General features: G+C 26.8%; 2 protein-coding genes across 2 annotated transcripts; both read right to left on the reverse strand.

Moving 5' to 3' along the window:
- Positions 1 to 53: 53 nt before the first annotated feature.
- Positions 54 to 5088, reverse strand: LOC105253596 (ubiquitin conjugation factor E4 A). The gene is made up of 14 exons (XM_011261710.3): positions 4389 to 5088; positions 3866 to 4261; positions 3462 to 3788; positions 2908 to 3101; positions 2715 to 2825; positions 2431 to 2628; positions 2238 to 2355; positions 1991 to 2167; positions 1745 to 1890; positions 1497 to 1646; positions 1118 to 1361; positions 876 to 1038; positions 561 to 765; positions 54 to 496 (listed from the first exon to the last, which is right to left on the reverse strand). The coding sequence occupies exons 1-14, from the start codon at positions 4920 to 4922 to the stop codon at positions 358 to 360; spliced, it is 3102 nt and encodes a 1033-aa protein (XP_011260012.2). The 5' UTR covers positions 4923 to 5088; the 3' UTR covers positions 54 to 357.
- Positions 5089 to 10739: 5651 nt separating this feature from the next.
- Positions 10740 to 12360, reverse strand: LOC109610147. Its single transcript, XM_025407982.1, has 4 exons — positions 12045 to 12360; positions 11429 to 11690; positions 10978 to 11091; positions 10740 to 10848 (listed from the first exon to the last, which is right to left on the reverse strand). Exons 1-4 carry the CDS (start codon positions 12151 to 12153, stop codon positions 10740 to 10742), a joined length of 594 nt encoding a protein of 197 aa, XP_025263767.1. The 5' UTR covers positions 12154 to 12360.
- Positions 12361 to 14342: the final 1982 nt, after the last annotated feature.

Consider the following 14342-nt stretch of genomic DNA (forward strand, 5'->3'; position numbering starts at 1 on the left):
GTTGTATTATTTATATGTGTAACATTTTATTTGAATTATGAATTGCTATTAATATAATTTTAAACTAGTTTATAATCCTGTACATAATTACATTGTTAAATTTGTATGCAAAAATTGTTTGTCTATTATTGTTAACAAATCGAACATCAGCGAATAATAAAATCGTAATGCAACAATGTAAAACGCAATGAAATACATATCTAAATTTATATTTCATTTAGAATTAATTACTGGAAAATTTTCTTTAACAATTTTTATCCTCGATATGTATTGTTTTGATGCCTTACAATGTTGATCTCAAAGATTGCTTATAATTCGATGTTGTTCTATTGTAATGTAATAATAATTGACGATAAATTACGTAGCATTTAACTTTTCTTGTTTCTTTTGCGAAATCCACTCTTGTATTTTTTGTTGAAGTTCGACATTTGATTTTATCATATCCATAGTAAGAGGAGATCGATTAAAAGGATCAGTCTGATCACTCAATAAATGTCTGAAATATATTGATACATATAATATATTTTAGATGATAATATTATAATATTTCGTATATTAACCTTGCTATAGTTTGACGATCGATAGTTATTTTTGATGATGGTAAGATTACAGGATCTGTCATAACAGTTGACATGATTGGATCCAGAAATTCATCGGGAATACCAATCAATATTTCATCTTCCTCTCGCTTTTGATTTGCAGCTTTTTCCACACTCTTTGCAAATTGATCCAAATCCCCCAGTATTCCCACACCACCAATACGAACTATGACGTACGTATGTTTTTTAAATATATTTTTACATTTTTATTTGTTCATTCTTATCAGTATAAATAAATCGTAGATAAAATTAAGAAAAAAATGTAAAAATGCTTACCAAGCACATTATCAGCAAGTTTAAAAAGTTCTGGACTGTAAGAACGTCCGTCTTGCGACACGGCTAATGTAAAGCTTTCATTTTTGCTCAGATTAATATAGATCTCACATATATTCAGTACCAAATTTGCAGGATTAAATGCATATTCTTTTTGATCGTTCACCTAGATTCCATAGATGAAAATTACGATAAATTATAAGACATTTATAATTTATTATTATTTGTAAATGTTTTAAAATTACCTTAAGATTTTTTTTATTTGGCCCCACCAATTGCAATAATAAATAATTAAGCATAGAAGCAATACGATCCACCATTGTTGGGTGACAAAAAATTGATTTTATTTCAGTGGTCAACATTTTTATTGTTTGTATAGTTTTTCTGCCCAGAATATTATCAAAACGTGCAATCATACCAATATGTTGAAGATAGCCTGCTTGCTGTTCGCGTTCATTTGGCGGTAGTTTATTCCATTCTCCGCTTTCCCTTGTATTTATAAAAAAACAAAGCAATACATATTTAAATGAAAATATTTTATAAAGCATTTTATAATTTAAAAAAGATTTTTAAAAAATAATATACAACAGAATGAAATCTTATATTATATAATGTTAGAAATACCTAGCTTGGATCATTTGTTTTAATTGTGCCATATTTGATAAAGCCTCATCCAAGAGAAATACAGCATCATTCATTAATAGATTAATGAAACGTAAGAATAGTGGTGGCTGAACTGCTTCCATGTTGTTTTCCGCCTCTTTAGCTAAAATACTGGCGTATTATAATTAAATAAAATGTTTTATCTCTCTTGTGCCAAATTCTATGAATATATAATAAAAATAATGATTAAATATCATAATTTTACTTACATAAAAATATTGCGATGCTCATCAAGTTTCCATAAGTAATCCATCACAATATACATCGGACGACGATAATTGAATTTCTGCTCAAATTGTACACTTTGTCCTGTCATTTCGATGCTTACAAACACTTGCAGCAAATTAGGAATTATCTATTTGCAAATCAACAACACATGAGAGAGAGAGAGAGAAATTAGGTGCATATGCATCTCTTGTTAATAAACACTATGTAGATATAAACATTGTGCTCACTTGTTGTCTGTGTGGATGAAAGAGAAACAACTGTTCTCTATGGAAAGTTCCTAAGTTGGGTATTGCTGGAACAACGCTCTCATCTGTAGTCGGTAAAAGTGCCTCCAGACTTTCGGCTAAACGAGCGCGTAAATGTGGATTATACAGCCGATGTTGAGATTCCATCAGAACTATAATCTAAAGCAATCGATGCATAAACTTAATAATCGCACGAAGCTGATGTACAACTTATTCTATCTTTACCTACTTCTGTCAAAATCGGATTTAAAAAACTCGAACCCTGTTCCTCAAATGTATTCGGACTAAAGCGACGTAAAAAACATAAAAATCCAATAGTGTTCTCTATTACAAACTCTGGAATGCACCTGTGGAAATGTGCTTATTTTGTTTATTTCACTTGTTTTTTATTATATTTATATACTTTAGCATATATTTAATACCTTAGTGTAATTGGAACAGTTTCTGGTAATGGGAATGTAACAGGTATAAATTGTTTTGGCGCAAAGCTTTGTATGTTCTCTCCTTCGGTTATGATATTTAAGTTTACTTGTATCAACCAAAATGCTGTCATTGCATGAAATTTTGCTAGGTGTTCCAACATTTCTGGCACTAGAAGGCTCGTTTTAAGAGATAAGTATCTATAACATATGATAATATATAAAAGAAAAAAATGTATTGATATTTATGTATTAAAATGTATATGTATTAATGTGTTTATACATACTTTGTCATCTCAGTTTCCATTCGTTGCGTTATGAGCTCTAGCACCTCTGAACTACCACCAACTCGAGCATCATTGTAAGCTCTTTGTATCCTAGCTAAATCTTGATTTATCCTACAGAATTAAAAATGACGAAATATTTTGCAATATTATTAAACTATTTAAAAAAATTACAGGATTGATTTTTTCTTCATACCTTAAAAATTTATCGAGTATAACTCTATAACCAAGATCTAGTGCACGATGTGTAAGGAAAAAACATTCTGTTGTAAATCCAAATGAATTCGCTATAGGTCGACTCTCTCCTTCTGGAGTTGGTATCAAACATGTTTCTGAACTTAAATCCTTCATATGTATACCACATTGTAAACTCTCAGCTTCATTCTTTGCCTATGAATGTAAACATACATAGTGCAACACTAATTAAATATTTATTTTTTCACTTAAATAAATAAATAAATAAATAAATATATATATATATATATATATATATATATATACACTAAATATTATATATTAAATATAGATTTAACATTTAAACTAATATCTATAGCACCATTCATTATACATTGGAATTTTTTAACAAGAAGTTTGAAATTCTGAACATATTAGCAAAATTATTCCCATTTCATTCTCAAACTTAAATTCAAAATTATAGTATCAATTTTTTCATGCTATTTCGAGATAATTGAGATATCAATGCACATGAATACCACTATGTAATTTTTCTTAAGCTCTCAAGAAACCAACCTCAGCACTACAATATGTAGGATCTATTTTTGGTATTTTGGTATCATTAGATTTGACACAAAATGGTTGACAAAGACGCAGCAATACATTGCCCACATTCAGCATGAAACCATCTGATACACACAATACTCCAAGTAATCCTACTTCCATGTGAGAATTCCAAAGTTTTCCTCTATTTACATTCATATGAAGGCAATTACTCAGCCATTGCAGAGTCAAATGACGAACTTCCGTCGAGCACTTCAGTAAGGAATGAAAAATTTTGTGTAACTGTTCATTTAGGCTATTCATAGCTATCCATATGTTACCTTCCATGACTGTATTTGACTGTAATATTTTAACAATTTATAAGTAAAAATTCTGTAATTTAAAATACTATTGCACTACTAAAAAAAAAATCGTACTTGCTGTAAAGGTTTATCAAACAGATCATACGGATCTTTAGTTGTTTTTGGTAAGCAGCTTATGTTGAAGAGTGCACCTAATAATGTATCTGAATATGCGCAACCTTGATTATTTTTTGGTTTGCTATGACAAATTATTAACTTTGCCAATGATTCAATAGTGGAAAATATATGCAGTAAAACAAACCACTGTTGACGAAAAGTAAATAAATTACTTTGAGCTGCCTCTTTATGAACAATGTCAAGCACAGGAGCAAATGACTTTATAATTATATCTTCTATATCACTTTCTCTGTTTGTCGTTATTAATTCTTCTATTATACCATTAACAAATAAAGGTAACTCTGACTTTGATGTAATATCATCCGTAAATAAAGCAACAAACTGACTGTGAACCTAGATAAATAATAAATATATAATTTTATAATATATACTCTACTGATATATATTTTACTTTGACAAGAATTATTTTCTAAAGATTTTCTTACAGAATTATGTACATATATATGTTAAGAAAATATACCTCCTGATATTGGAACAAGTCTGGTTCCTGTAAAGCTGTATTGACATTTCTCAGAATAATTTGACAAGCATTTCTCATAATCTGTTCCAAATCACTGTTAACCTGATAATGTTTTAATCGACAATAACATTCATAGAGATAAGTTATAACTTGTGTCTCTAGAATATGACTATCGGCACCTTGTACAATATCTCGTACTGCAGATTTAGGATCTGACAGCATCAAGCGCTCGAAGACTGCATGTTCAATTGAATCAGTGTCGATGAACACCAGAGATCCATGTGCATGACTATTGCTATTTTGACATAACGTCAAACCAAATACATGTGCCATGAATTGATTGACTTTGTCGTCAAAAATTGTGGATTCTGTCTCATTTTCAGACTTATTATTAATAGTGTCCAACAATTCATTCGTATAATTAGTATTACCATTTTCATTAGCAATTGTCTGATGCTGTGAAGAGAATGAGACAGCATCATTATCCGTGGAAAACAACCCAGCAAATGGGTTACCCTTTATATTGTCGCACATAATTAACTTTTTTCTTCTTACAACGAAATTTCCGTGATTAGCATAATTAAATTACAAGAAATAAACATTTCCCATCATTGTTTCAGAGACTATTTTTCACGATATCTCCGATATCAATATGCTTGAAATCAATGTACTCCTTTTTTGTGGATGTCAGAGTATTCGGATTCGGATAGAGAGAAGAACGAAAGATGTCATGATCCGCTTTTAGGTGATCTGAAAGCGATGCATCCTCTATAAACATAAAAATGTCAATATAAACTACGAAGCCAATATCTATGAATGTTTTCAGTAGGTAAAACTCTAATTTCGGGTTGTGTTCCATGCTACGTACACGAAATGTCAATAATACAAGTGTTGTAACGCAAAATGTTTGTATATATTAAATAAATGTCTAATATAAATAAGTTTTGTGATCTCTCTTTCTATCTATTAAGTATAATTAGTTATTAAAATATATATTATTTGATATTATTATATATTAATTACACATCATTCATCTTTACCATTGTCATTACTACGTAATTTACAGGAAAAAGATGAATTTGAGTTAACAATTATTTTTAATTAATCAATAATTTACAATTAAATAATTAAATTTACAATTAATAATTAATTCTATTATTAATTTATAATGAAATGCACAAAAATAACTGTTTAAGATTTTTATTTTATTACTCAATAAATATAAAGAATTTTATTTTATTAATAACAAATATTATCTTACTAATAACAAATGAAAAAATTAAAATTTTGTTGATAAAATTTATTTAATAGGTCATAAATATAATACGAGAATATCATTAGAGATATTCTCTACACAATTGATGATTTTTATGTTCTCATTTTTTATCATTTTAGCAAAAAAAAAATTTAATAATTATATTATAAAATATCCTTAATATTGATTAAATAAATATTGATTATATACTTAAAAAGTACAATATATACTGCAACCAAATATACTTATATTTGATAATATTCTTTTAAAAGAGAAAACAAAAAATGTGAAAATTATAAATGATAAATTATTATCATATCATATCTATTATATTAATAACCACAGACAATAATTACTTTTTTAAATATAATTAAGAAATATAATTAATATATAAATAAATATATTTTTGCAATTTTTAAATTTTTCGCCGATTTAGATGTAATTTGCTAATTACTGTTGGATTAAGAATGTGCAATAATAAACAAATTACAGAATTAAAAATAAAAAAAAACAGTATATGTATTGATAATTAATTTATAATTTAAGAAACATATAAAATATTTGCGTTTATTTAATGGAGTGCTAAATATTTTATGTGTCGTCTTATATAGATATTATTGTTGTACCATCTTTGTTATTCGTATTATAACATTATTGTTTACATGTCGTGGCCTTATCGCTGCCGTCAATCCAGCATCTCTCTTCCTCAATTCCAGTGATGCTAAAATGCCCACGCTAGCAGCACGTAACCGCAAGTGGAGGGGGTAACGATCATATGAGTGATTCATGTATCCGTTACCCCCTCCATTTATGGTTGCGTGTAACTTGAGGCTTGGGCATTCTGACATCACTGCTTAATTCTGTTATTATTCACGCAACCTTCGAATAGTAAGATAGTGGAGCAAAATGCTCTGTCGAACTTTTCTAGAAACGTGATCACGACAAGTATTGCGAAATAATATACTAAATATATATTATATAAGTTATATAATTAATAATTATTTGATTTTTTAATAATTATATTTATATATATATATATCGCGACTATAGATTTTTATCGAAAAAATGCTTATTTCGTAATTTATCTATTAATATGTTAAAGTAAGAATCGAAATAAATATAATCAAATAGGAATCAAAATTATAAATTATAATTTTCTTGCATTTCTTATAGACAATAATTATATTTCTAACGATACTTAGAGTCAAATATATTTCATTCATAATATCTTATTAACTTGTCGACGATCTATATGTAATTCGAATTCAAAACGCACAATAAAACAATCAAATTGTAAAATCGAATAACAAGCATAATAAAAGGCTCCCCGATAATATCAATTATTTAATAAATATTTAATTGATATTAAAATATTTCTATAATGTAATATTCCGCGTATGCGTGTCAAAGTACCTGAAATATTTCAGTGATGACGTCATCAATAACATATTCGGCCTCGGCGTATACCGCGCTATTGTTTACGTGCTTCGGCCTTGTTATCATTCGCACGACGACACTCGGGCAGCGAAATAGTGATACGAAACGTTTCGTATATTATCGAATTCTCTTTCATAACGCGATTGCGATTAATATCGAAACATAATTCGCTAATTGCTACACTTAATGATTAATTAACTTATAATAACATTGCTAACATTACTATATCACAAACTTTTATTTATTTTAATCTTTTGATCTTATGATTCGTATTATTGTGCGTATATAATATATATATATATATATATATATATATATATATATCAACAATGATAGCATTCCTATTACAAGTAGCGTGATTTTAATCTCATGTAAACATCGAGCGAATCTTACTTTTCGAATTGGTCTATTAAATATAATAAAATTTCGTATATATCTCGTGTTATTCCGTGATCGCAAGTGCTGTGCAAAATGTTCCACGTACTTAAAATATTAATTTAACGTATTTTCGCGAGTGTAAGTGCCATGAGGAAACAACAGGGAAGAAAAGAAGATTCGGAAAAGCATCGAGCTGCAGACGAAATTATGGACGCAGCAACTCTGATAATCTGAGAGGAGGAGGAGGCCTAGGAGAGGCATCCTGCACCAGCGGAACAACCTGATGGTCAGTATTATTATTTATATTAATTATTATATCTTATTATTATTATTATATCTTATTATTAATTATTATATATTAATTATTAAATCGCGTATTAACTTGATTCATTTATTTGAATGATTTAAACAAGAAAAAATTGAGAAAAATTTTTATAAAAACTTTTCCTATAAAAGTTTTTACTTAAAAATTGAAATTATTTATAAGATTATTTCATATTTATACATTTATTTATAATTCGGACATAAAATTCAATGTGTACAATAATAATTTCTTAAAGTATTAATTATTTTAAGCGCTGCTAAATTTGAATTTTTTTTATGTTACAGACTACGTAGCTTCAATATCAACTCCGCTGTTGCGCATCGATGCCGGTGAGTGATGAACTTTTATTTTGAAGCAATGGATTTATAAATGCATGTACATAAATCTGTTGCTTTTAATTCTCGGACGGCGGGACGCATGTACGAATTTTAATCAATTTTAAATTATAAAAAAATTTCTTTTATGTGTATTTATATTCTATATTTCTAAAATAGAATTTTATATTAAATTGTGAATTTGTATTTTTAAACTTTTATAAAAAGAATAAATTGTAATATTATATTTTTAATTTTTATAAGAAGAAATTTTAATTGTGTATCAAAATTAAAGTAGAGAGAAAAATATTTCTAAAATAAGAATGATATTTTTATTACAATGTTATGATAGACATACATGAGATATTTATTTTCATTATATATGAGCTTTAAAACAGTTAAAGATATAGATTTTTAATAATCCGCCGACCGAGAGTTAAGATGCATGCTAATTATATTCTACATTTTAATTATACATGCATGATAGTGTATATTTTGAAATTTGTGACGACTAAATGACATGCGCGTCTAAAAAACGATCGTAATATTGTACGATTGTAAACAAATTATTAGTTGTCTTATTGTCGAACAATAATCGGCAATAGAAGGAATTATTCTCCTTACTTGATCTCTGACTCGTAAAAACGAAATCAAAATAAATAGAATCAGAAGATATGTTGCGTGGCTAGGACTCCCTAAATTTATCGCAAATTCCTGGTTAAAGTTCCTTAAATTCTTCATTATAGCGAATAATTAGGATCCCTCAAATTTTTTATCGCGAGTTTCTGGCGTAAGCCAGTAAGTAGGGCTGTTAGAGATGTTCGAGCTGTTAGGGCTGTTAGATCTTCACTATTAAGGCATTAAATTTTCCACTCTATTAAATTGAGAAATTCTATTAATTGATACTAATATATACCACAGTGATAGTATATTACCTGCTGATGGCCAGAATATATGTATATGTATAGATCCTTCTATAGGATTAGCGTTGACTAATAAATATGAAGAAGATGATTTAATCACATTGCGTTCGATTTCTGATATATGACATCCGATATCTAATAGGAGAATTTGTTTTATAAAATCTAAAATAAGTTAAAAAGGCTAAGAGACCGTGGCGCAAGTTGTTAGAGCGTAAAAATAATAAAAGACTCTAAATAAGAGACATCATATATTAAAGTTTAGTTAGATATAAAAGAATTTTTGTCAAAAATCCTCTGAATATTAAATAAAAACAAGATTTATTGTGAAATAAAATATTATATATTGATAAATAAGCGACGAAGAAATATAATCTTTTTTTTTAAAAATAATATTTACATTCTAAAATTCTCCCATATCGTAAGAATTTGTGTTACTAATTACGCTTTCTATATCAGATTACTTATGAAATCATAGAAGCTGAACATTGTGACATAAAATATATTTTTATTAGTCTTCTTAATACAAAGGATAATAAATTTTTTGTTGTATATATTGTTTATATTTTTGTATAGCTATATATACCTACTTTTTATTTTCCTTCGTTATTCTAGAGAGAGAGAGAGAAAGAGAGAGAGAGAGAGAGAGAGAGAGAGAGAGAGAGAGAGAGAGAGAGAGAGAGAGAGAGGTTTTCAATATTATAATAAATACGCAATAATTTAAATATTTAGTTCAATTGTAAAAACCTTTTAGTGCGCTCATGGAAGAAACAGGATTAAGGAATGCCATTATTATAATAAATCTTATTTATTTTTCATGATTATAATATAATGATTAATAATAAAAGTTATTATTTAGATATTTATATTATCATTAATTTTTCTCGCAAATTTCATCAATCGTTTTCACCGTTATGATATAAATTACAGTAAAATAAGACAAGACAGCAACATATTACAACAATTAATATCTTTCTAAAGTATAGATTGTTAATTTTGATTGTGCGATAAATTTATTCATTTTAATTTTCATACTAAAGCATAGATTAGTGTGAAATAAGATGTTGACAAGCTTGCAAGCTGTAATACAACATTGACACTTTGGTAAACACTTTCTGTTAATAAGAATCCATAATTTTATTCATGTATACATATAATATTTTATCTTTACCTTAGTAAAACCTTCTGTAGAAATAATAATTAAGTGACCGATATTTAAAACATACAGTTTTGTAGTGTTCTGCATTATAAATAATAATAATTTTTGAATCTTTACTGAAACCATATACCATCGAATATTATATCTGTTAATGAAAAATTATCCTAAAGTCGCACATGTGTCTTTGAACTACTCAAACTTCTCATGAATGTCAGGTTTTCAATTGACTACAACAAGAGAACAAATGATATTGCTTACAATAGATACTCACGTTTTGTCAAAAACTTCGTTGTTATGATCCGTAATTATTTGCCCGTAATAATTACCCAGAAATATGAGTAGAAAATGAAAACCAACAAATAATATTGACATAATCAATTCGTTTACGTTCTCTAACAAAATTAGCGCCTCGAGAAGCTAAAATAATGTAAAATTCATTTTCCGGTAGCATGAATATATATTGTATATAAGAATATCTGTACAATTGGTGTTTATTTATTGATAAAAATTTACGTATTAACTTGTATTGTTTATTATTGATAAGAATTATGAGCTGTAGAGATTTAAGGAGAATAACTTACTCGGAACAAGTTAAAGCTTAAAGATGCAACGCTGATTACGATTATTATGAAAAATGTTGGGGCAAATGTGACCATGAAAAATTCGCTGCATCTTCAATAATAAAATATAACAATGAGAGAAAATATAGTGTAATCGGACGTAATTGTGGATATAGAAATTAATACAAATATCTTTATTTTTACAAACAGATTGAAAAAATAACAATGTATAAATACCGACTCGAGGGCTCTTCGATGTATATTCACAGCAGCACATATGTTCTGAATAGCTGTGTGATCTTCTTGGATAGAATTGTACAATATGTATGTGTCGAGTGAATGTTCAATTCGATAGCTGTAAACATACATTTAATCTTTCTTATTCAAATTTTGATGTAATATATACATATATCAAATTATATTATACACTTTCGTTTTATATTAATTAAAACACAGTGGAAAATGTAATGTTTGAAATTAATAACATTAGGTTCTTTATATTATAATAAAATACGTACAAATGTTTACAATTAAAAAATTATTTGAAAATTCTTTTTTATATAAGTTTCTTAATATACGTACAACATTCGAATTCCAAAGTTAATGTAAAATATTATTGCTTTATTTATTTTTTTATTTCGGCCTTATAATATTAATTATTTGTTCAATATTATAAAAATTCTAAACCTTACCTGGCAATTTTTAATAATCCACAAATATGATGGATGTATGCAAGCTGTAAAGTATATGTGGCTATACAGACAAAACCTTCAAAATATGTTCCTATCAACCAATGACATAAAATTATATAAAAATATTTTTCCTCATCGACGAAATATTCTGTCAAAGCATGTAACTCGTGTGCACGAGTTTCATTCAACGGAAAAATTACGTCCAAAATGGTTGGCATAAATTCAAAGAATGCATATAGAAGAAGAGTTCCGATGACACTCACTAGAATTTTAAGTTGAGATGAAAATTCTTTTTAATCGAATATTAATATTATTATTAATTTATATTAATTTATATTCATTTATATTAGTGATCAAATTATTTCTAATGCAAAATGCAATTCTTTACTGTATAAACTATTTACAATAAATCTAGAATAGATTTCGAAAACAAAGTAAATAGCTAAAACAATATTCGATTCGAGGAAAATGTAAGATATGATTGTATTTTGAGATTCGCAGGTCTTTGAGATTGTATTTTCCAAGCCAGCTGCTTATAATATATTCGAAAGAAATTTGTGCGAGAAAATCACACAATTTTGATCATTCACTTATTATTTTTAAATAATTTGCATACATGTTATTAATATCGTGTGTAATTCACCATGGGATGAATACTGTCGCATTATATCCCGCTCTGCTTCGTCTTTCAAAAGATTCCAACTATCACGAATATTTTTCCACATTCGTTTCACCTGTGTCGGATTATTTCAGGTAATCTCTGAACGTTAAGTGAGACGTAGTGACAGGATAAAGAGGAGTTAACTTACTTACCGCGTAGGATTTAGCATAAAACGAATAGTATTGTACGATAAATGTGATTGATGGTACAGCATACGAGAGGATCATAACAATAGAATTCATAGTTAATTGAATTGTTAAAAATGATGTCATCTGAAAACAATGTATAAAAACAATAATTTCGACATATAATTTCGTACGCCTTTGTAAACATACAAATGTAAAGTAAAATACTATGAAATTATTAATAAATTTATGTAATATTATATTTATAAATATATTTACGATATAAATGAATAAATATGTTGTTATTATTAATAAATTTGTTATTTAAACAAATGTTATTGTTTTTAATTTAACATTGTTATTAACATTGTTATTAAAGAATCATTAGTTACATTTTGCAAAACGAATCTATTATAATCTAACGAAACATTCATAAGAAGCTTTTGATATTTAAATCTCCCCACCAGAAGAAATCAAATTTAAATATGTAGCCTAATTAAATGAGAATTTATTAATTTAATCTTAAACTTACTATTGCTAGTTAGGAGGAAATTGATATTAAAAAATGGGAATACCGATGTGATATTACAATAATTAATATCTTTTAAAGATACAATACAATAATTGATTTAATTACAATAATTAATATGTAGCAAATAAAATATGAATTGTAAATAAAAATACAAGAATAAACAAATATACCAAAATTGAAAAAAATTGCTAATAAAATTTAAAAATATTAATGCATTTTTATAAATGCATTAATATTGCATTTTTATAATTGCAAATATATATTAATATGAACTAAAACCATATAAAAAACATAAACAGAACCATAAACAGAATAGTAATTAATATAAAAAACAATTTGCATGATATTAGTTACCAGTATTAAATTTTTACTATTGATTATTTTATTCTATTACAAATATATATTATAATATATTTTATATTAATAATGTAAATGTATAAAAATTTTTGAAATATATTTATAATATCTATAAGAATACAATCAATTAGCAATTAGTTTTAAATTCTTTTACAATTGCTATAAGTATTTGTCAAAAGTAAGAATGTTAATATAAATCAGTGTCTTTATTTTTAATATAAATTTCGTAAAATTAAATAATTGAAGCAATAATTCGAGAGTAGAATAACAAATTAACAATAAATTAATGTTTAATAATATTTCAATTTTATATTAGCTGATGACGATTAACGAAAATGAATAAGAAGACTCAATGTGTTTATGTAGTATATATAATATTTAGCAAAGAATGTTAATACCTGAACAAATAAAAAAGACAGCATTATTGTTAAATACAGAACATTTTTAATTTTCGCGAATTTTGAACGTCCATATGGCCACAAGTCGAGCAACGAGAGAAATATTTGATTTATTCTATAATAATGATTCTCGGCAAAGTCTGTCTCACAATGATTTGAAGACATATCGGAAATAAAATAAAATTATATTGAAGTATTGTGTAGTATGTTTTCTAGCAAAATGGTTTAACTCTCTCGTGCTTGATGCTTTTTAAGGCAATATTTTTCTAGAACGTTTAAGAAAATATTTAGCTTCCGAGTTGGAGAAATCAATTAATCGTTTTTATTTGTGTTTTTTGCAAGAGAAAGACAAAGTTGAATTATTGAAATAGCATATTACATTCACCAGATGTAATTTTCCCACGAAAAGGAGAAATAATATCCCTCTTTTTTTCTCACCTTGGCGCAGGCGCGATTCGCGTAGATATTCAGACAGCGATAATTTTATTATTATCTGTGATGTCGTGTAGCGCGTTATTGCTCTCTCAAGTGAATGTTTTTGGTGGTTGTGTGTATCATACTACGGAAAAGTTTGATTATTAAAAGATAATTTCATAGAATACAAAATAGTTTTGAAGCGTATATTATATTCATGTAAGTAAAGTTTGTTATATAAAGATAACATAAAAATCGAAGATATTCATCTTATCAAAGATAAATAAGATAAATAACAATAATAAATTTAAATAAGTACAATAATTTTCTTTGGGAGAAGAAGTCCGTTTTAAAAGTTCTTTCCTGTTATGAAAAATAATCATTAATATTATCTTCTCTCAATAATAAATATTTAAAAGATATTTTT

Source organism: Camponotus floridanus, unplaced genomic scaffold (assembly GCF_003227725.1).
Source record: "Camponotus floridanus strain SB8 unplaced genomic scaffold, Cflo_v7.5 scaffold2, whole genome shotgun sequence".
Taxonomy (NCBI): domain Eukaryota; kingdom Metazoa; phylum Arthropoda; class Insecta; order Hymenoptera; family Formicidae; genus Camponotus; species Camponotus floridanus.